The sequence below is a fragment of the Hippocampus comes genome, unplaced genomic scaffold, assembly GCF_001891065.2.
Source record: "Hippocampus comes isolate QL1 unplaced genomic scaffold, H_comes_QL1_v1.1 scaffold123, whole genome shotgun sequence".
Taxonomy (NCBI): Eukaryota; Metazoa; Chordata; class Actinopteri; order Syngnathiformes; family Syngnathidae; genus Hippocampus; species Hippocampus comes.
In genome coordinates, this window is record NW_017804997.1 from 785,108 (window position 1) to 807,024 (window position 21,917).

The 21,917-nt window shown below is 42.4% G+C and overlaps 5 protein-coding genes across 6 annotated transcripts; 1 reads left to right on the forward strand and 4 right to left on the reverse strand.

The window, feature by feature from the left end:
- Nucleotides 1-3,127: 3,127 nt before the first annotated feature.
- On the reverse strand, nt 3,128-7,751 carry arid6 (AT-rich interaction domain 6). 2 transcript variants are annotated; one of them, XM_019894897.1, is made up of 6 exons: nt 7,526-7,751; nt 6,392-6,554; nt 6,049-6,101; nt 5,878-5,975; nt 5,633-5,792; nt 3,128-4,590 (listed from the first exon to the last, which is right to left on the reverse strand). In XM_019894897.1, the coding sequence occupies exons 1-6, from the start codon at nt 7,535-7,537 to the stop codon at nt 3,277-3,279; spliced, it is 1,800 nt and encodes a 599-aa protein (XP_019750456.1). In that variant the 5' UTR covers nt 7,538-7,751; the 3' UTR covers nt 3,128-3,276. The 2 variants fall into 2 exon arrangements, with proteins under 2 accessions (XP_019750456.1, XP_019750448.1); XM_019894889.1 differs by lacking the exon at nt 7,526-7,751 and adding an exon at nt 6,785-6,898.
- A 9,311-nt stretch (nt 7,752-17,062) lies between these two features.
- Nucleotides 17,063-17,692, forward strand: LOC109530157 (histone H2B-like). The gene has a single exon (XM_019893725.1). It carries the CDS (start codon nt 17,204-17,206, stop codon nt 17,576-17,578), a length of 375 nt encoding a protein of 124 aa, XP_019749284.1. The 5' UTR covers nt 17,063-17,203; the 3' UTR covers nt 17,579-17,692.
- A 70-nt stretch (nt 17,693-17,762) lies between these two features.
- Nucleotides 17,763-18,235, reverse strand: LOC109530950 (histone H4). Its single transcript, XM_019894919.1, has one exon. The coding sequence runs from the start codon at nt 18,193-18,195 to the stop codon at nt 17,884-17,886; it is 312 nt and encodes a 103-aa protein (XP_019750478.1). The 5' UTR covers nt 18,196-18,235; the 3' UTR covers nt 17,763-17,883.
- Nucleotides 18,236-18,946: 711 nt separating this feature from the next.
- On the reverse strand, nt 18,947-21,078 carry LOC109530958 (histone H4). The gene has a single exon (XM_019894931.1). It carries the CDS (start codon nt 20,252-20,254, stop codon nt 19,943-19,945), a length of 312 nt encoding a protein of 103 aa, XP_019750490.1. The 5' UTR covers nt 20,255-21,078; the 3' UTR covers nt 18,947-19,942.
- Nucleotides 21,079-21,161: 83 nt separating this feature from the next.
- LOC109530942 (histone H2A-like) lies at nt 21,162-21,704 on the reverse strand. The gene has a single exon (XM_019894906.1). The coding sequence runs from the start codon at nt 21,654-21,656 to the stop codon at nt 21,270-21,272; it is 387 nt and encodes a 128-aa protein (XP_019750465.1). The 5' UTR covers nt 21,657-21,704; the 3' UTR covers nt 21,162-21,269.
- Nucleotides 21,705-21,917: the final 213 nt, after the last annotated feature.

A 21,917-nucleotide genomic window follows, 5' to 3' on the forward strand; every position in this document is an offset into this window, starting at 1 on the left:
GAAAAAATGTTTTAAACCTCCCACACACTTTAAACACACATAGTTTTATTATAAGTCACCCTCTTTCGCTCTTTAGCTGTCAAGACTGTTGGGTCTGTCTCCGTGACAGTGTTTGGATACTTCACGAATTGCACCTTATTAAAAATATTCATTCCGTGTCTTTTATGCATTTTTTCACTTAAATTATCCTGCGGGCCTGATCAAACATCCTTGGGGGCCGGTCCCGGTCCGCGGGCCGTATGTTTGACACCACTGTTTTAGACTATAGGTGAAAACCCGCGATATAGAGAGATCAAGTAAAAACTTTAAAGAAAAAAATGTTTTAAACCTCCCACACACTTTAAACACACATAGGTTTATTATAATATAAGTCACCCTCTTTCGCTCTTTAGCTGTCAAGAAATGGGTTGCTATCATAACACATCGCTTTAAGGAAATGTAAATGAGATTCACATGTGTACAGTTCTCCAAATAACGTGACACGTGTGCTTCAAGAGGTTTATCACTCCCACTCTACTGTGAAACTGACAAATAAATTAAAACAGTTAAACATTGTACTGTATATTTAAACACCAAAATGCTAATATATAATGTGAAATACCAGAGACTGGCTAACGGGAATTAGCATCCAGGCTAATTTAACACATGGAGCAGCAACACGTACAGGGCTCTTCTGGCTCTTAATTGTGCAGCATATTCACTAGAGCTCAGTGCTGCCTGAAATGTTGTGGTACAATGAGGTACTACAGTGAAGGTGCACAACTCTAAATTACAGTTTGTCTGTAAACTGAAAACCGCCTAAAATAACAAAATGGACAAATCTGTGATATTAGGGTGGCACAAATGATGAACCGTGACATAGTGGGGGTTAACTGTAATATCGTAAACTATAGTTTGTGTGGTGCCGACTCATGTTTTTCTAAGTAGATTAACATCCTGTGAAAATGTTACCCACGCTTGTTTTTGGAGGGTCCCAAAATAGAGTGTTAAAAGCATTTCATTGTTGAGTTGTATGCCATTTGACACATTGCCCTTACTATGGAAGAGACTTATTTAACACGAGGTAATTACATATTGGCATCAAAGACCTGTTGGTTCAGTTTCCCAAGATTGGTTTCTGTGAAGCAACACACAATTAAGGCAATTAAATAAGGTACAAGCTGTTCTTTCAAACAATCCTCGATGCCAAAAAGCTGCCTAATTGTAACTTTTATTAAATTCCACACATTGTCACAGTGTCATTGTGACGCTCCCCGCCTGGGGTGCAGTTAATTATGCCATCCAATGCAGTATTTGTTTCCCAACATCTATTGAGCAAGGCAGCCTACAAACTTGGCTCATTTGCATGAGTTTTATTTTGAGGAATGGCCAAAATTCCTGCCAACTGTTGTGTATCCAGAACGGTTGGAGCAAAGATATACGGTGTAAGGGCTATCGTACCAAATCCGACTAAAATGTATTAAAAATATATATATTTCTCTCATTATTCTGCCATCTAGAAAATCGAAATTATTTTGGTAATTCTAATTGATGTAGCACAAGAAACGTTAAGTCTTTAAGGACGGTCAGGCAGTGACAAAAGAAAATCGTGCAACAGAACGCGGGATTTTCTCTTTCAATGCCACAGAACACAACTCCAATCAGCTACACTTTAAAAGATACCAAATTTCCCATGACACAGATGTTAAGCAAAGGTGAACATGCCAAAACCATCCCAATCGCAGTCATCTCGTCTAAGCTCTTTTTTGCGCCTTCATATCCTCATACCAGCGTAATTCTCTCTCTCTCTGACTCTGTGCGTGCGTGTGTGAAAGACAGACACTATTTTTATTCCGATACAGAGGGAGGCGCTGGAAGTGAGCCTGCACAAAGGCGGATCTCTCTGCAGCTTCCTGCTTGCTTGTTTACGTGTTTCACATCGCAGTTTATAAAAGAGAAGGAGCGTATTGTGACTACACTTGGCAGTCAGTCAGCTATTAGTTAATTGCTAAACCTTTATGAGTCCCGCATTCTCTTATATGCAAATTAATTGCTGGCATCGTGAGGGCGTGGTGCACAATTGCTAGGATGCTGCTGAATAACTCCGATGAACTCTATAAGGACAAATCTCCACTGCCTGCGAATATTCATCAGACATCCAGCTCATTTAATTCTCACGGCACTGAATTAATTGCTGATGGACTGTTCTCACTGTTTTAAAAGACATTTTAGCTGAGCATCATAAATAGTATATCGGGAACGATGTGTGAAATTGTTTCATTTGTTTCTGTTGTCTGTTTCAGTGTCGTACCGTCCACTCCTGGTCCGCATATCCAGTAGTCCTAAGTTTGTTATACTGTATTTTGTTCGTATGCCTGTACAGTATACTGCAGCTTTTGTGTTATAATCAGTGTTTGGAGCATATATTTTTGCATTTCATTGCTTGTGTTGTTACACATGCATTTTGCTCACATACTTGCATGTTCATAAAGGACATGTGCCATGCTCATTTCCCACATACGGAAATTCTGTTATAAGGAAGGATTGGACAGCACAAATATGATTCCTTCAAACTTGGGTCTTAAACTGGACAGTGATCTTAAACTGGACCGGCAAATTGGTGCCGTTGTTAAATCTAGCTTCTTTCATCTTAGGCAGCTGGATAAAGTCAAGCCTCTCCTTTCTCATGAGCACTTTGAAACAGTAATTCATGCCTTTATCACATCCTGGTTGGATTACTGGAATGCACTTTACTTTGGAGTCAACCAATCCTCCATGAAGCGTCTCCAGTTGGTCCAGAATGCTGCAGCTCGCCTCTTGACTGGTCCTCGTAAGAGGGAGCACAGAACTCCTACTGGCATCCCTTCACTGGCTCCCCATACATTTCAGAGTTTTTTTTAAGATCCTATTATTTGTTTGCAAATCTCTAAATGGCCTTGCTCCACCTTACCTCTCTCTGCTCCTCCGCCCCACGCACCTGCCAATTGCCTCAGGTCTGCAGACCAGACACTATTAGAGGTACCGAGAATTAAGCGGAGGCACAGATTGGTTGTTTAAAGTACTCTATAAATACAGTTGAGTTTCCTCAATGATATGAAATTAATTGTTTCCCCATTTCTTGACAGTGACAGAGTCAGGTGCGAAGGAATACTTGAAAATGTGTTTAATTCGTTTCAATGTGTGTCGTAGGGTTAAAAAAATACAAACATTATTTTTCTTTTATGGTGTCTTGTATCCCCCGTGATAAAGGGGTGTTGTCAGTACGATATTTACACAGTCTTTACATTCATGTGAGTGTCACGTGGAGTTGGAGATGATTTTCTTGAGCTTCATCACCTCCTCGCTGGTGAGCTGGAGCATAGAAGCGGCCGAGCTGGAATTCATCAGCAGCAAAGACGAGTCTATCTCCGGAGCCTTCCAACTCGGCTCGGTGTCTCTCTGGTGGCTCGTTGTCACCGTGAGATCATGCGGAACTGGACCGGGGCTCTGTTGCCTGTCCTTCGGTTGCCTGTCTTTCGAGGAGGCCTCCCAGTAAGACAGAGGTTTGGGGCCGCTTGATGACGTCCTTTCTGACATCCTTTCTGTCTGGCAAAACTGAGTAGCGTCCTGACCGGTGCTGGGTTTCTGAGTGCTGCTGGAAGAAGAAGGTCCGGTGTAGCCGGTGAAATGATTCTGGATGGGGATGTGGTGCATACTGGACATTGGGATGGTTGCGCTTGGGCTTGGCGTTTTTCCACCAGGCACCCTGAGGTCTTCGATGCTGATGCTCCGTTGATGGGAGATGGGGTGAAATGGTAAATGTCCCGAGGGCATGTCTTTGCTCCTTTGGACCGCCTCCTGCAAGAGGCGAGGTAGCTGCTTGGCATCATAGGTCGCACCCGGGGGGCCGTACATCCGCAGCCAGTTGTGGAACACCGACAGGGGTATCTCGATCTCCATTTTGCCATCGTTTTCGGGAGGCGGGCAAGGGTGGACGTGGCTGATGTTGCGCCTCTTCGCCGCTGGACCCTCCTCTTGCAATTCTGTCAGGTTCCGCTTTGCTACGCAGATCCGACTGTCCGTCCTCATTGTAAAGGCGGCGTCAAACTCTGGAGTACTGCTGGAGGTGAGGTCGACCACGGAGTCCTCTCTGGCCCTGGCGAGGTAGGGCATCGCTCCCACTGTGGCCGCCTCGACTGGCTTCTTGGTGCCATCCTTCCTCACTACCTGTGGGTACAGCCGCGTGTACAGCGAAGATGGTGTGTTCAGAAATTTTGGGTTCTTGCTGGCCAAGGGTGGAGAGAATGACGATTTTGGATTCCTCTCCACCCTCTGACTCTCCGCTTTAATGCTCAGGTTGAGAGGTTCACTCAGTCCGGAAGACGACTTGTACTGCTCGGCTAGGAAGCGCAAGTGCTCCAGAGGCCTCACTCGTTCTGTCAGGCCCGGACCACATGGGGGTAAGGTGAATTTGGGTGGGGGAGCTGTCTGCGGGCTGTGTGAAGTCATCATGGAAGCCGACATGGGGACGTAAGGCGGCAGAATGGCGTGGCCTGAGTGGTAGTAGTGAGGGGGTTGCATTTGGAGAGGAAAGACGGTGCGAAGGGGGCCTGGCTGGAGGTTGGGATGATTCTGTTGGAGATAAAAGTGGTTAGTTGGGTGGGCCTTGAGCCCCTTGAACACATCATCATCCTCTGATTCCACCAAACAGGAACTAGAAACCCAACCACAAACATACTCAACAGTCTAATCCAGGGGTCGGCAACCCAAAATGTTGAAAGAGCCATATGAAAGGACAAAAAAACCCCAAAAAAACCAAATATGTCTGGAGCAGCAAAAAAATAAAAGCCTTCTATAAAACTTACAATGAAGGAAACACATGCTGTATGTATGTAGGAGACTGGACTGTCTCAAAATTGTTATTCATTCCTTTGTTGTGTGTTCACAAACGCCCCCATAAAATTTATTTTGTGATTTCCTCGCTTGATGTTTTGTTTTGGTACATTATTTTCGCTTTTCTTAGTGTCAGTGAAATCATCATGAATTTCCGTTTTTTTGGAGGCTGTCTTTGAACGCCTCTCGAGTTGAACGAGAAGAGAGACGGCACGGAGATGCAGACGTGTCTGTGTTTGTCGAGACTGTTAAAAACATAAAGTGTACGTTTTTAAAAAAATCAACACCACAGCTCTCCTTTTTCGGAGCTGCAACATGTATCTATATCTATTTGAGCTATATTAGCCTACTATCAAAATCTTTTTCCATTTTCAAAATTTTTTATAAAGCTCCAGGGAGCCACTAGATGTCGCTAAACAGCCGCATGCAGCTCTGGAGCCGCGTGTTGCCGACCCCCGGTCTAACCAGTCATTAGTATGAAGCATGTGGGTATGACCAGTTCTGGTTGTTAAAACGTCACACTCTAGACATGTCCCCTTTCCCACAGGCAGAATTCTTCCTTGTCTGGTCGATTTTCAGACACCTATAAGCACTCCGAAACTGCATTTGAACCCCGCAGAGAGTGAGTCATGAAAAAGATGGCTTTGATGGCTAGTGTGAAAGGCGCTTAAAAGGTAGACCAGTAAATCATGTCCTCTCCCTTCCCTAACAGGAAATTGGCATTCCTGTAAGCTAGCTTTCAACGTCTTTCATCTCACTAGAAAGACACAACTTGACCCACCTGGTGGTGCAGCGGCAGTGACATCATCTTGCGTTTGACTGATCGTGGACCGTCCATGTCCTCCACGCCGTAGCCGTGATAGCGGTAGTGCTCGACCACATGCGGCGACACCACGTTCATCGGCATTCCCTTCAGGTGGCACTCGTACGGCAGCAGCAACCTTGGGAGGATGCCGATATGTTGGTGTCAAGTTAGTCTGACACATAACTGACAGCCCCTCATTCCCTATCTCCCCGGTGACTCACTTCTCGTAATGACGGCGGGTACAAGTGGCTGCACTCGTGCTGCGAGGGTTCCCCCCCAGCGAGTTGTAGACCTGCTTCCAGAGCTGCTGAGCTGTCACCTGTCCAGACAAAAGCTAAATCAGTCATCTCCAGGCCACAAAGCTTTATTTGCAAACCTCTACAAGAACTTACCTGGTGGTAACCCCCCAAGTCTCTGACTGTCTTGAACATCACAAATAGATCAACTGGAAGGAAAGAACAATGACGTTTGAACGAGTTGAATCATTTTCTTGAAAAACTGTCACCAGATTAATGTCAGACGAAAGCAGTGGCGGGAAGTGTCCAACCTCTGTTTGCCCCAAAACTATCAGATTACAGACTCTTTATTAATTCCCAACATTTCTCTTCATTTCATAGTGTTCCTCTTCGCTGCATTGCCTCCAGTACATATACTAGCTGTTTTTTTCGTCCAATTAGAGTTCCGCCTCTGAGTTGACAGATCAATCTAATGACAACTCCAAAACCACTCACGTACTTTGTTTGAAGCCCAGATGAGGGATCCTCTCGATGGGGGTATCTCGCTTCTTCATGAAAAGGTAGAGATTCGTCAGGAAAGCCTCCTCACTCATGCCCATCAACTCCCTACGATGCTCCTCTTGGGCCCCTGGGACACCGAGGTGAGCCTTCGCCGCGTGTGCCTGGGAACGCCAAGAACAACAACAAGCGTTACTTTGACAAAAGGCTCCCTGTACTCATTTCTTATTGACGAACGGTCGTCAAACACGTAAATCAAATCTGAGCCATTGTGGCATCAATGCGCCCTTTCAGGAAATTATCTGTTCACATAACCGCTTATTTGACTCCAACATGCCAACACCAGTTTTCAACCCACAAGCTACACCTTCACCCGAAATGGAGCCGAACCTACCCCCAACTGCAGCTGCAACGCCAACATGTAACCCTCATCCTGAACTCCACACCCTGATCCGATTTTAACCTGAACCCCAACCGCATGCTTAAAAGACCTGCCGCACCTCGAGTGACATGGTGGAGTACGACCGAACAGGTCAGTCACCAACAAATTACAGCTGACTCACAAATGACTCACAACTGGCTAATGACCATCACAGTTGTGCAATATCGTTGACAGACTCCGCATGCTTTGATTTTTGTTGTCCTAGTAGCTGACGTTACATCATTGATAAAAAAGCAGGTCTAGAACCGCACATAATACAGGATCCCAGCTCCTTACCCCAAATCCCAAGCCTGAACCTGCAATTTTCACTCTAATCCTAATCCCAACCCGCAAGTCTCACCCTTGACTCCAAATCCTAATCCCAAACCCGAATCCTAACATGCAACTCTAAACCTACCCTAACCACAATTTTAATCCCAAATTCTTGCCCCATGTTAAGATTTAAGAGTCGAGTTGCCTCAATTCAACCTTTTGCAAATTATCAATACATGGAATTAAAAAAAAAAATCTAGCAAACACATTGATCTTTTTTTAATTTTTTTTTTTTTATTGAAATTGTGACAGTAAAGTGAAAAATGACTGCTAGCGAAATCCTCACCTTAACCTGCAGCCCTATCCCCCCTCTATCCTAACCCTTCAAGTATTCCATGTTCAACTGACCAAAAGTCATGAAAAACTACTTCCTGTACTCACCACTTCCATCATGAGTGCAAATGAGGGCGCTGATCAATTGGCGCCGGGCGCCATCCAAAACCACTGTAGCACAATAACACCCACAAATTCGCACCAACGCGTACGTCCCGGCAGCTGTTTGCAAATATTTGACAGCGCGACAGAAGCCGCCTATTTCAACGTCTCACTGATGAGATTTGGACGGTCCGACTGGTCTGACCAGCTCTCGAACAACTGCAACGCCGAAATCAACCGCACGGCACAATTTGGAATGAGAAGTCACCCAGCTAGCTCCAGTCGTGTCCCGAGCCTTGTTCAACAGGTCACTTTATGATCAGATTTTCACAGAAGCGCGTGAGGATTTGATGAACTGTGAAGATATGAGCAAAAAAAAAAAAAAAAAACAGATTGCCACGCTAATATGTAAGAACTGCATGTCATGTCATGTCATGTCGTCATATTAACGATGACAATTATCTGCGCGTGAACAGGAAATGTAACATTTCAACGGCTCCCCGTCTATTTTTGGCTCTCAGAGGTTAGATTGTAAATGGCGTTTCTCTTTCAAGTCTCATTGTTTAATTTGTTACAGGATTGTCTTTGCAAACCTGTTGTAAACCCTTTTTTGTTGCTTTTTTAAAAAAATTAATTCGTCTTGGGGTAGCGCTATGCCCAATGTGAAACTAATGCTATATATTGATGTTCTGCGGATTGCTAAAATATGCTTTGTAATTGTAGTGTTTTTTTTTTTTTTTGTATATATCACAGGAGTAAATCACTTTTAATTGAGATGGAAATTCATACATTATTTACACATACACAAAGGTTTAATTGTATTTGCCAACCACCCAACCATTTTCTGATCTGCTTTATCCTCTCGAGCGTCGCGGGGCACTCTGGAGCCTATCCCAGCTGCCTTCGGGCAGCAGGCGGGGGGCACCCTGAACCGGTCACCAGCCAATCGCATGGCACACACAAACAACAATCTGTGCTCACACTCACACCTAGGGACAATTTAGTGTATTCAATCAGCCTGCCATGCATGTTTTTGGAATGCGGGAGGAAACCGGAGTACCGGGAGAAAACCCACGCAGGCACAGGGAGAACATGCAAACTCCACACAGGAAGGCCGGAGACGGAATCGACCCAGAAACCTCTGGACCGTGAGGCCGACGTGCTGCCACAAGTTGTTACATTGTTGCTTCATATGCTGTTATGTGATGTGAGAATGAAAAATTTTCAAAAGTGGGAAAAAAACCCCAACAGAAAAATGTAAAACAATATTAAAAATAAAACACTAAAAGACAAAAATAAATTACATAACCAGCCAACCACCCAACCATTTTCTGATCTGCTTTATCCTCACAAGGGTCGTGGGGCACTCTGGAGCCTATCCCAGCTGCCTTCGGGCAGCAGGCGGGGGGCACCCTGAACCGGTCACCAGCCAATCGCATGGCACACACAAACAACAATCTGTGCTCACACTCACACCTAGGGACAATTTAGTGTATTCAATCAGCCTGCCATGCATGTTTTTGGAATGTGGGAGGAAACCTGAGTACCCGGAGAAAACCCACGCAGGCACAGGGAGAACATGCAAACTCCACACAGGAAGGCCGGAGACGGAATCAAACCCTGCACCTCTGCGCTGTGAGGCCCAGGCACTAGCTCGTCGACCACCGGGCCACCCTTAAATTGAAATAAAAAAAGTAAAAAAATAGCCGATATCTTTTTTAAAACTAACACAAACAACTGACATATAAATTAAATAGAAAGAATCAAATGTTGATTTTTTCTGATTCTTTTTGGGCTCAAAGTTCTGCAGAAGCTGAACTAAGTCACACAGATACTACAGTAGGGTTACTAGAGTCAAAGTTGCCAAATATCAGCAGTCGTCTATTTTTGTACATCTACGGGTAAGAATAGTTGGACAGCGCACCATTGCTTCACTGGATGACGGATGAGCTGATATTTATCTATCGTCAGACGAAGATGTCGAGATGCAATTTCATCTAATGTGGCTCAGCTGGTTTGACAGGAAGGAGATTCGGCAAGCGTCAATCAGATACAATAGAAAGACGCTCCATTCGACTGACATGATAATTACAAAGGCATGCTTCAACTTGGAGTAAATAGACATTCATTCAGCGCCTCTTCAAGGGCCTTTTGGAAAGAGTTACTTTCTTTTCCCACTCGGCCCACAAAACAATTTCTTGGTTGTTATTACAGTTAATAAATGGTGAAAATAACACGCAAACACAGTCTCATTTTAAGAACAGGAAAGCTTTTTCTCGGGGCAAGAAAAGTAAAAAGTCAACAAGTCAAAAGTAAAGCAGCCAAACAAAAATCTAAATAAATACCCCCAAAAAATAACAAGGAAAAGTCCAAAACAGAAGTAAAACTGTGAAAATTTACACATTAAATATGTACAAAATAGCAACATAAAAAATGAACAATAAAAAAGAAAATGGAAAAATAAAAAGTAAAAAACGAGACTCACTGAATAAAGTAGGACCTAAAAAGTACATGTATAGAAAAAAGAAAATAGTACAAACTAGAAATGTATGACAAAAATTCCCTTAGATTCAAAAAGGATAAAGGCTAAATTTAGAAGCATAACAAATATAAACAAAATAGGTAAGAACAGCGCAATAAATGCAAAAAAATAATTTTAAAAATTGAAATATAAAAGTTAAAAAGTACAGAAATAAAAATAAAATAAGTCAAATGCAACAACAAGTCAAAGTTTATTTTTCAATTGAGTAAATACAAAAAAAATGTCAAAACCAAGTAAAAAAAAAATGAAAAAGTAAAAGATGATATGAAAATTCTTTTAAAAATTCAAATTTACAATGATAATGAAGTTGAAACCAAAAAGAAAACTAACATTAAATCCATTGTCGCAGCCTGTTATTTACGCAAGCGTGGTTGCCTGAAGCAGGGCGGGTGGTAGTCAAGTTAAATTGAGGAGGGCCATTCGGTGCCGCTCTGGCACCTCAAAGTTCCTTTAAAAAAAAAAAAAAATTGAGGTTAAACTTTATTCACCAGTTCTTCACAGAATTACTTGTGGTTATGCAAGTGTGTCTTTGTTGACTGTAACCGCCTCTCGGCAAAACAAAGGCCACATTGGTACAGAAGGAAGTCCCAACGTGAAAGTCACGCTCAACCGTCTTCAGCTTTGGATGCCACAGGAATCTTATATTGGGAAGGGAGACGGCATACTTTTAGCTGGCAGTCACAGCCTATTTTTATGATAAAACATCCTCACAAAAAGCCTGGGATATTCGGCCTCTGGGTGAAATTTTAGCTAAAATGAACTCTCAGCTTGACAGGTGACCTTTAAATTGACCTTTTGTGAACTCTTGAATGTTCAGCTGCTCACCGGTTCAGTGCTTTTTGCACAACTTGGTTGTTCTCTAACAAGGAGCTCAGTGGTGAAATTCTCACATCATTTTACAACCAATGCGTTATTGCGCGGAAATGAGAAGCCCCAATGGCGCTCATGCTGATATAAAAAGTCTACACACCCCTGTTCAAATGCCAGGTGTTTGTGACCTCCATCCAACATACCACAGATTCAAATTCGGCAGCCCTGTCCAACTCAAGTAGAACCCCCCCCCCCCTGAAATTACTTGGTAGCACAAATGTGCACACCCTAACTGGAGGGGCGACTGTGTTCAGAGTTAACCAATTCCCTTCATAGTCATGTTATATGGGAATGATGGACACTGAATAAAGTTCAGATTCTCTAGTGTGCTTGGTTTTTGGCCGAAGATTGAAGTTTTGTAAATTTTGAACTGTTCATAATTCCCTTTATCTTGTCGAAGGTCCCAGCTGAAGAAAAGCAGCCCCAAAGTGTGATGCCTCCAACATCATGTCGGCAAACATACCTCATGGAACTATAGTCTATAGTTCAACTTCTGTTTTATGTCAAGAGAGTGATTTCAATTTTTAACTGAGTTGGACAGTTTTAATGTCTTGAAATTATTGATCTTGGTCTTTTTTTTCGCAAAAATCTGACATTTGAATCAGGGGTGTGTAGACGTTTGAATATACACTGTACCTGTCCTGTGAACAGTCGTGACGGTAATTGACACTGACAGCAGATAAAGCAGATATTTGCTGTCTCTAAGGCATAATGTGTAGTGAGATGCTAATTATTGTCATAATTAGAATCTTCCAAGAATTCTTTCTGTTCCATGGTTTGTAGCATTTTAAAAAAACAAATATTATGTCTGAGGCTGCTATGACTTTTTTTGTTTGTTTGCTTGTTTGGTTTTTGCTTGTGGTAAAACAACCGTGTGAATTAGAGCCCTGAAGCTAAGACTAATAGAGTATGTTAGCTGGCTTGCTCGTACTTTATGTTAATGTTTGAAACAAACCCAATCATTAGTTCACGCTAATGAATACCATCGGTGTCTCCGTATTGTAACCCTTTAAGTACGGTTAGGATTTTTGCGACCCAAACTTGTTGCCACATAGAGAGAGAGATTGCGAAACGCTAACCAAAAGTCCCAACTTGTGATATTTGGAAACAGCGCGCAGCCCCAAGCGTCAAATCCAGATACGGAATGCCATGGTGACAGCAAATACGACATTCGTAACCCAAGTGGAATAGCCGGCTTCAGCGCACAAAAGCTCTCGCATCGTCTGGGTGGTGACAATGTCAAGAATGGTGTCGGCCCGCGTGCTGATTTCACATGTGAAGATTCATGTTACCGCACCATCATCAACATGCGTGGCACCTCTTTGAATTCTTTGTAAAGGGCGTGCCTTTAATTGTTCCATAAGTCTCATTTTAGTAGTCGCCTTGTTTTTTTTTAAGGCAACGGTTGTATCTCGGCGAAGACTGAAAGAGAATATGGATACAAATGTGTTCGTACAAGAAAATGCATATGCGCATCTCGTCACAGAAATTAGTTGTGTGGTTCTCCTGCTGTGCTCCTCACTCTGGTATTTTCCTGGCATGAACATTCACTAACTCTCAGGGGTCCATGCTGAGGAATTTCTCTGCAGTTGCTACACTAAAAACATTTCAAGTTTAACAAAAAGTCCAAAATGAAAAGTTGAAACTCAAGATCTAAAGTAAAAAAATAAATAAAATAAAAAACGTCAAAAAAAATAGCAACAGAAAAGGCAAAAAAATAAATAAAAAGTAGTAACAATTGAAAAAGTAAAAACTAAAAAGCAACAAATGAAAAAAAAATGTTAAACATCACAACAACAAGTTGAACAGGAACGTGAAATTGAAAGGGAGTGAAAGCGAAAAGTTGAGATAAAAAAATGAAAAACAAAAGAGGGACAAACAAACAGAAAAGGAAAAGTAATCAAAATAAAATGCAAATTATTATTTTTATCTAATAATGGCATTTAAACTGTTCTCACGCTGAGAGATTGGGGTTTTTGGGTTGTTAAAAAAAAACCAAAACAACATTCAAGGAAGCTGGCAGGATAAATGCTTCTATGAAGATGATGGAAAGCTGTCAAAAGATGATTACCGTGTGAAAAAGATGAAAAATGAAAGACTGAAAAACAAAAAACTGAAAGCCATCCATCCATTATCTGAGCCCTTATCCTCACGAGGGTCGCGGGTGTGCTGGAGCCTATCCCAGCTGTCTTCGGGCAGTAGGCGGTTTACACACTGAACTGGTCGCCAGCCAATCACGGGGCACACATAGACCGACAACCATTCCCGCTCACACTCGCACTGAGGGACAATTTGGAGTCTTCCATTAGCCCGCCACGCCCATTTTTGGAATGTGGGAGGAAACCGCGAGAAAAGCCAAGCAGGCAAACGCCACACAGAAAGGCGGGGGCCCGGAATCGAATACACGACCGCTGCATTGTCAAACACTGTGCCGCCAAACTGAAACATATAAAGGTGAAAAACGTAAAGCCAAAGTAAAGGAAAGTTAAAAGCACAAAAAAAATGTGAAAATTCAAAAAGGCCAAAGTAAAAAAAAAAAAAAAAAAGATGTAATGAAAAAGATCAAAGAAACGCACAAAATGTAAAAAAGTGAACACTTCAGGTGAAACACAACAAAAAAAGAACATTTTTAAATACTGAGAAAAAACCCCCGCCAATTTAAAAAGGGAAAAAAAATCTGAAAAACTCTGAAAATATATATATGAACAAAAATATCGGAAACAGAGTTTAAAAAGACCAAATGTCAAAGGTTGAAAATAATTTCTCCATCAAACTTTATTTATATTGTGCTTTTACAACCGCTGCAAAAAATGTATACCCTTTGTCAAAAATAAACAAGGAAACAAAAGTGCAAAGTAAAAAAGCTGAAATTAAGGCAATTTCCCGGCAACAATGCCCCTCCCCACCCCTGACTTCCTTCCTACCTGATGAAGTGAATGCTAATTTCCCTCTAATTGTCACATTTAACCAAGAGTACAGTTGGTTCTGATTACCTGCCGAATGTCGGCCACACCTGAGCACAAACTAATGACAACGCTGTCTTTTCACTGCACCTTTTGTCTGGCACTAGGGTCAAACCTCCATGGCGTTCTTTAACCAATTACCCAAATTTCTCTTGTATTCCGTTTCACTGGGCCAAATGTGACGGTGCAACTGTTGATTTCACGGAATATGGTGATGGGGTGTTCTGGTCCCCATTGTGTCGGCAGTTCTTGCTTTCCTCATGATGCAGCTGATTGAGATTTTTGGGAGGGGTTTTCATCACATGGAGGATGAGGACAAATTGCAAAGTGATGAATAGCAAATCACCATGTAATTGATGATTTACTAAATTACACGTGTGACAAAAAGACGCCGTCAAGCCACATTCTTGGTATGGTAAAATTAGGGCGTCGTGAGCGGAGTTATTACATTGGCCCATTTCTGCCCGGAGGGGGCATCTGTGAATTATTTTGAGGGCGGGGCCTTTGTCTCACGGTGAGAAAGAGTGAATGCTCATTGATTGTGCTCAACAAGTTCTATAGTAGAACCACAATAAGTGAAAATCTGTGATTATAGAAAGAAACCATGTAAAAAAACATTTTTTCCCCATGTCTTTTCAGCTACGGGTTTTTGAGACTTTTTTGCTGGTCTACTTATGATAGACATTTACCGTATTTCACATTACTTAATGAAACTGGCTTTGGTAGCTGATTCCCCCCGAAAGACTGGATCGCATTCCAAGAGCCCAAATGGCAGAGTTCTTTAGTCTTTTCAGGCATGACTTGTTCAGCATTTTTTGTGGGTCTATTCATGATAGACACGCTTACCATTTTTTATGTTGCTAAGGAAAATTGGTTTTGAACGCTGAATTTTATAAGATTCTACAAGAGTCAAAATGACTACTTGAGGCATGACCTATTAAGATTTTTTGTGGGTCTACTCATGATATACAAGATATGTTTATTAAATTTCATGTTGCTAAGCAAAACTGGCTTTGGTAGCTGTTTTCCCCGCCCTAAAAATCTAATTGGTAGCACGACAACAGCCAAAATGGCAGATTCTGTGTCTTTTCTGTCATGGCTTCCTCAGCATTTTTTGTGGGTCTACTCATAATAGACATGTGTACCAAATTTCATGGTATAAGTAAAACTGGCTTTGAGGGCTGATTTATTTATTTTGAATGTGAGTGGCGCTAGTGGAGCCAAAATGACTGCTTTGAACCAAAATGTCAGACTTTCTGTTTGTTTTCAGGCATGACCGACAACCAGTCACCTGAGAGAGATTGTCACAATAAGATTGGTTATGATGCCAACATGTAAATTTCTTCAGCTGCAGGACCTGAGGTGAGTTACATCTTTATCTAATGACAGACATAGCTGCCGAAGGTGTGGCCACACATCCTCTTTAAAAAAAAAAATAAAAAAAAGTTTTAATTGCCCTCTTGTAATAAGTACAGCCTTTTGTCATAATAGCTGTGTGCTACATTCAGGCTCATTTGGCGTCATTACACCGCTCCCAATTCCAAAGATGCATAACTGCCTCAGCATATTCAGCATTTCACACATGGGCTTCGACCCCTCCTATATATGTTATTACTTATTTTAATAAGTATTGTCAAATCTAGAAAAGATATACTGTATGTGTAAAAGACATATAAGAGTATATGTAGTGTAGGACATCTGAATGTTGCAAACATTAGGACCCCTGTTGTCATTTTTCTAGAAGGGTCGAAAGACTCGCTTAATTGGTAACACCGCAGACTATTCGTAGCTCTCTCACTACCCCTCTCGTACTTTGGTCTATGTCAGGGAGCTGTTCGGAGTGCCGGATGTGACTCCTGGGCTGTACTTTGTCCAGCATTGTTTTAGTATGTTTGCCTGTGGTTTCGATTGCTTTTTGTAGTGTCGTTCATAGTGTAGTAAGATTTAAATGGGACTTGACAAACAGTGACAGCTCCATCATTGGACTCCACAAGTGGGTTTCCTGGTCTGTAAAAATAAAGATTTGTCACAAAAATACATATATTCAATAATATTAACAATAAATTGGCAACACAGTGGTCTCCTAGTTGGCATGCCCACCTCACAGTGCAGAGGTCATGGGTTTGATTCCAGGCCCCGGCCTGTCTGTGTGGAGTTTTCATGTTCTCCCTGTGCTTGCATGGGTTTTCTCCATGTGCACCTGTTTCCTCCCACATTCCAAAAACATCCATGGTAGTTTGGTTGAACGCTCTAAATTATCCCCACGTGTGACTGTGAGCATGAACGACTGTTTTGTCTGTGTGCCCTGGGATAGGCTCCAGTACGCTCACGACCCTGGTGAGGATAAGCGGCTCAGTTAATGGATGGATGCATAAAAAAATGAAAAAGTTAAAGAAGAGTTGAAAGAGGAAAAAAAGCTAAAATAAGCAAAAAAAATTGGAAATAGAGTAAAAGAAAAGGTCAAAAGTCAAGAAAAAATGAGATCCAAACCAAAAGAGTCAAAAATCTACATTTACTAACGAAATGTGCATGGTTTTAAAGCCATCATTTTCCTAATGGGTTCTATAGAGAAGTTAATTTATTAAATGAAATTACGGGACTGTAGAGAACTACAAAAACATAATAGTCAATGTCATTTATAAAATAACAGTTAAATCCAAAAACAAACAGAAAGAAAATAAAGGGTAACATAAAAAAAGAAAAACAACTTAAAATTATGGAAAGATTCTTAATTTGAAAAAAATGCAAAAAAATATAAAAAGTCAAAATTAATGAAAATACACTGAAAAAAGAACCCACAAAAAGTAAGGAAATAAAAACTACTCTGTAAGAAATGCAAAATAAATAAATAAATTGACATGAAAAAAAGGAAAGTCGAGAGTAAAAAAAATTGTTTATGGGTGACGTTTGACCATCAGTAGCTGGTTCTGTGACGCCAAGCTGTTGTACACGTGATTTCCACTAGATGGCGTGAAAGCCACGAATTAAATGCAACCTTAGCCATACTTGAAACATAATGTGACTTTATATCCGTACCAACCTCAACTAAATCAAGTGTTGTATTTCATACACGCGAATTTAATTCTATAATAATTTCTTTTAACAAATATAATTGTCTTCTGTACATCCTCATAAAATGTAGTTTGCAAACCACGTGATCACATACCGCTATTTTAATTTGACCTGAAAACCTCACAGTGAGCGTCCAGCTTCTAGCCAATCACGGAGTTGGCGCTCGCACAGTGAAATTTGCATGACATTGTCCATAAGACTACTGGCTCCTCCGTTTCGTCCTCATTCGACCCCAACATGCCCGAGCCAGCCAAGTCCGCCCCTAAGAAGGGCTCAAAGAAAGCCGTCACCAAATCCACTGGAAAGCCCAACAAGAGGAGAAAGAAGGGAAGGAAAGAGAGCTACGCTATCTACGTGTACAAGGTGCTGAAGCAGGTGCACCCCGACACCGGAATCTCATCCAAGGCCATGAGCATCATGAACTCGTTCGTCAACGACGTCTTCGAGCGAATCGCCTCCGAGGCTTCCCGCCTCGCTCACTACAACAAACGTTCGACCATCTCATCTCGGGAGATACAGACCGCCGTGCGGCTCCTTCTACCGGGTGAACTGGCCAAACACGCCGTGTCTGAAGGCACAAAGGCGGTTACCAAGTACACCAGCTCCAAGTAGCTTATCCCGGTATCAACGTATCCCAAAGGCTCTTTTAAGAGCCAGCCAAACCCTCAAGAGTCAGTCTTCCTAGCCACTATTGATGAAAGCTGTACGTTACAATTATACAAGCGATTTCTTAAATTTTGTAGGCAAATGTTATCCTCAAACCGGTGTCCTCTCCATATCCGAAGTTTCCTTTTTTTTCCTAAACTAATGCTTAAATTAATACTCATATCACCAAAGTAAAAAATGTTCTCTTAGAATGAGTTTAGTGGCCCTTAAAAGGGCCTTTGGGTTGGATCACCAATGGACTGTTTAAGTGTTTAACCGCCGAAGCCGTAGAGAGTGCGCCCTTGTCTCTTGAGAGCGTACACCACATCCATGGCAGTCACGGTCTTCCTTTTCGCGTGCTCGGTGTAGGTGACGGCGTCACGTATGACGTTCTCCAGGAAAACTTTGAGCACACCGCGCGTCTCCTCGTAGATGAGTCCGGAGATTCGCTTGACCCCACCGCGGCGAGCCAGACGGCGGATGGCGGGCTTGGTGATGCCCTGGATGTTGTCACGGAGAACTTTGCGGTGACGCTTCGCCCCTCCTTTCCCGAGACCTTTGCCTCCCTTTCCTCTGCCAGACATTTTGCTTTCGTCGCTCAAAACAATCAATGTTAACACTTGGTTTTGGCGAAGTGGACTTTGTATTGCAGGACTGCGGACCTGAGAGAGGACAGTGAACAATTTATATAGGTGGGAGGGGGAGGACCATCACTCCGCAGCCCTTCCCCCGCCACTTCAGTAAGCACACTACTTCCTTACTTGAACATTCATATTAGAATACATTAGAACATTAGACGTCACATTAGAACCAGTTGTACTTTTCATTTTTTTATGAGGGCATGGTAAAAGTTGATCAACACTGTTTATCCTTGGTGATAGCTGCTCGGTGATGTCGGTGATTGGCAATCTGAAGCGGGAAAACGGTTGACCAATCAGCAAAGAGATGGTTACACCGTGCTCTGATTTTGGTTGTTGCACATTTTACTACTCGTGTATGCTTTCAAAGGAGAGTCGTCAGCGTTGATGTGATCGTTCGAATTTCTCTTTGAGGGATTATAATGAGGATTCTACTTTTTAAAATAATTTACACAAGAGTAGTCTGGAGCTTTGATTCATAACATTCCGATAGATATTTGAAATACTTGTGAATATGCTATGCCAATTTTCAGTTCGGGTGGGGGGGGGGTCACATACAGCAGCAAAGTTTGATATCAAATATACTGAATCAGCAAAATAATAGGATAATTAATAAATAAAAAGCAAGATGCTGGCAAGTGTATGGTCACTAAGATGCTAAGTTCAGCCTATTCAGCCTTGAACATGGATATACAGAAGTTACACGTGTTTAATTTTTTTCTTCCTCTGAAAGTTAAGCTGTCCCCAATTGTATCATTTCCAGCACTTTATTTGCTTTTTAATTTAAGTATTGTCCTCTTTCAGTAAAGTTTCCCCAGAGAGGCTTTGTTTAGTTACAACACTTTATATGGATACAATCCAGTAAACCAGGTCTATATGCTCAGGTTCGGGCTATTAAGTGTTTCATAAAGTTCATGTGGACAAACTTTGTGTTACTAACACACGACTCAACATACAACAGCAAAAGTTCATCACTAAACGTACTAAACGCTTTGTAAATTCAATTGAAGAGCACCAGAAAATATTCAACCTTCACCAAGACGAACAATGCCATGATTTTGTTTGTAGCGTGTTGTGATAAACCTGTTGTGTGGTGTACCTTTCATCTGTCGGAATCAGATGGTGTGTTGTTCGAAATAAGTTGCCACCCCTCCTGTTCTCAATCGAACCTTGATAACTGTGTTCAAAAAAGCTTTGGAAACACAGACATTACATAAAGTGCATTTGAACTGCTTTTAAAAAATGGTGCTGCTCAATTTTTCAACAAATGCATCAGACATCCTTGGATGACACTGCTTCAAAATGGTGCTTCGGCGCCTTTAATCGTTCTGCTAATGTCACGTGACCAATTACGTTCGAGGCATTTGCGTCACAGTTTGACCGTAAATGTTATTTGGTGCCCACTTGAGTAATCACCAAACTATTAAACAGTGTGTACGCTTTAATAACAACCAGTGAAAGGAACGTACTAAATTAGGTCATTTTGATTTTATACCAGAGTAAGGTTGACTTAAAGTGATTTACAGCATCTGAGATACTACGGGCATTCAAATGGAGCCACGAAGTATCTATAATCAATACATCACTTATCTCACCCTGTTCTGGGTAACTTGGATAGGAACGCGAACACAAAGGTGAGGTGTGGGTGGTCCTCAAAAGGACCTTTGACTGTTTAGTATGCTGAGTGAACACTTTAACCGCCGAAGCCATAGAGAGTGCGTCCTTGTCTTTTGAGAGCGTACACCACATCCATCGCAGTAACGGTCTTTCTTTTGGCGTGCTCGGTATATGTGACTGCATCACGGATCACATTCTCCAAGAAGACCTTGAGTACACCGCGGGTCTCCTCGTAGATGAGTCCCGAAATCCGTTTTACTCCGCCACGGCGAGCGAGACGGCGAATGGCGGGCTTGGTAATTCCCTGGATGTTGTCACGAAGGACTTTGCGGTGACGCTTAGCACCTCCTTTTCCGAGACCTTTGCCTCCCTTACCTCTGCCAGACATCGTAGATGTTCTTGATTGATCGCCCTGTAAAGCATCCCGCTTTAGCAGCCCTTTTTATAAATCAAGACTGCGGACCTGAGAGAGGACATCTGACCCAATTCAGCCCGAGTAAACTTAGCAGCCCTCCCCCACCTTGACCGAACTGAAATTGACCTTTCTCAGTAGTGAGTCGCTGATGGCGTAGTGGTACGCTCGCCTGACTTGTGCGTGGGATCGATTCCCACTCAGTGACGATATGAATGAGGGTGTGTATGGTTATTCGTATGCAAACAATCCCCAAGTTAAAAAAAAACAAAACATGCCACTCTGGTCAGACCAAGGTTGGTTTGTTTTTATGAGCCATTCTGGCGAGCTGATCCGGATTTCGGCAAATACATGCATTTGTGCTGGTGGCTGGGCAGATTCCAGGCAGTGGTCTGCTTGCTGCTAAGTCACATGGAAGATGGCACAACACAGGAGGGGAGGAAATCAAAGTATGTCTGCTCCGTGCTAGTATTGATACTGAGTTGGTATCAATAATTACTTATACCAATCCACTCAACACTAAGAACGCCTATGAGTGTCAAGCTCATTTTCATCCCAGGCTGCATACTGCAGTAGTTATGATTTCCCTACAAGGGCCCATACAAAAAAATCAAAAAACTATTTCCACATCTAAAAATTTGCACCTGCATTTCATTGTGGTTACATTTAACAAATGTTAAATCAGAAGTGACGTCAAATTTTAAACGTCTGCAAGGACAGGATTTAGTGGGGAATTAAACACACGAGACTTGTAATTTTGAGATGTTAAAATCTGTACATTGAACAAGAAACGTGTGACTACAGTAGTTTCTTATCCAAATTAGTTGAAATGACGAACTCTTGTAGGGTTCATTTCAGACTCACTAATGTAGGACAACGCATCGTCAGTATGCAATCACATTTTAATGCAAAGTGTAGGAACATAACTCTTTACGGAACATATTGGTGGCTCTGAAAAGAGCCGTTTTATGGCGGTTATAGTTGACGGCTATTACTTTGACTTGGCTGCCTTCTCAGTCTTCTTAGGCAAGAGAACTGCCTGGATGTTTGGCAGCACGCCACCCTGGGCGATGGTGACGCCGCCGAGAAGTTTGTTGAGCTCCTCGTCGTTGCGCACGGCCAACTGCAAGTGTCGTGGGATAATTCTGGTTTTCTTGTTATCGCGAGCAGCGTTGCCAGCCAACTCCAAAATCTCAGCAGTCAAATACTCGAGCACGGCCGCCAAGTAGACGGGAGCACCGGCACCAATACGCTCGCCATAGTTGCCTTTACGGAGTAGCCTGTGGACACGTCCCACTGGGAATTGAAGTCCAGCACGCGAAGAACGAGTCTTCGCCTTCGCTCTGGCTTTGCCACCGGTTTTGCCACGACCAGACATACTCACAGAAGCGGATTGGAGATCAGATTTACAAATATAATTCGACCGACACGCACAAGAGTCCTTATATAGAGGCCATTGCGGCTCAGTGATTGGTCAGCTGAAGCAGGGAATTGGTTGTCCAATCACCAGAGAGGTGTAGCCCTTTTCAAAAGGCTGATGTCATGGTTTATATGGATACTATACGACATTACGTCTTCAACGCCATAAACAATACACACCAGTTCACTTCAAATTATGTTATTGTGATGCCGTTATTTT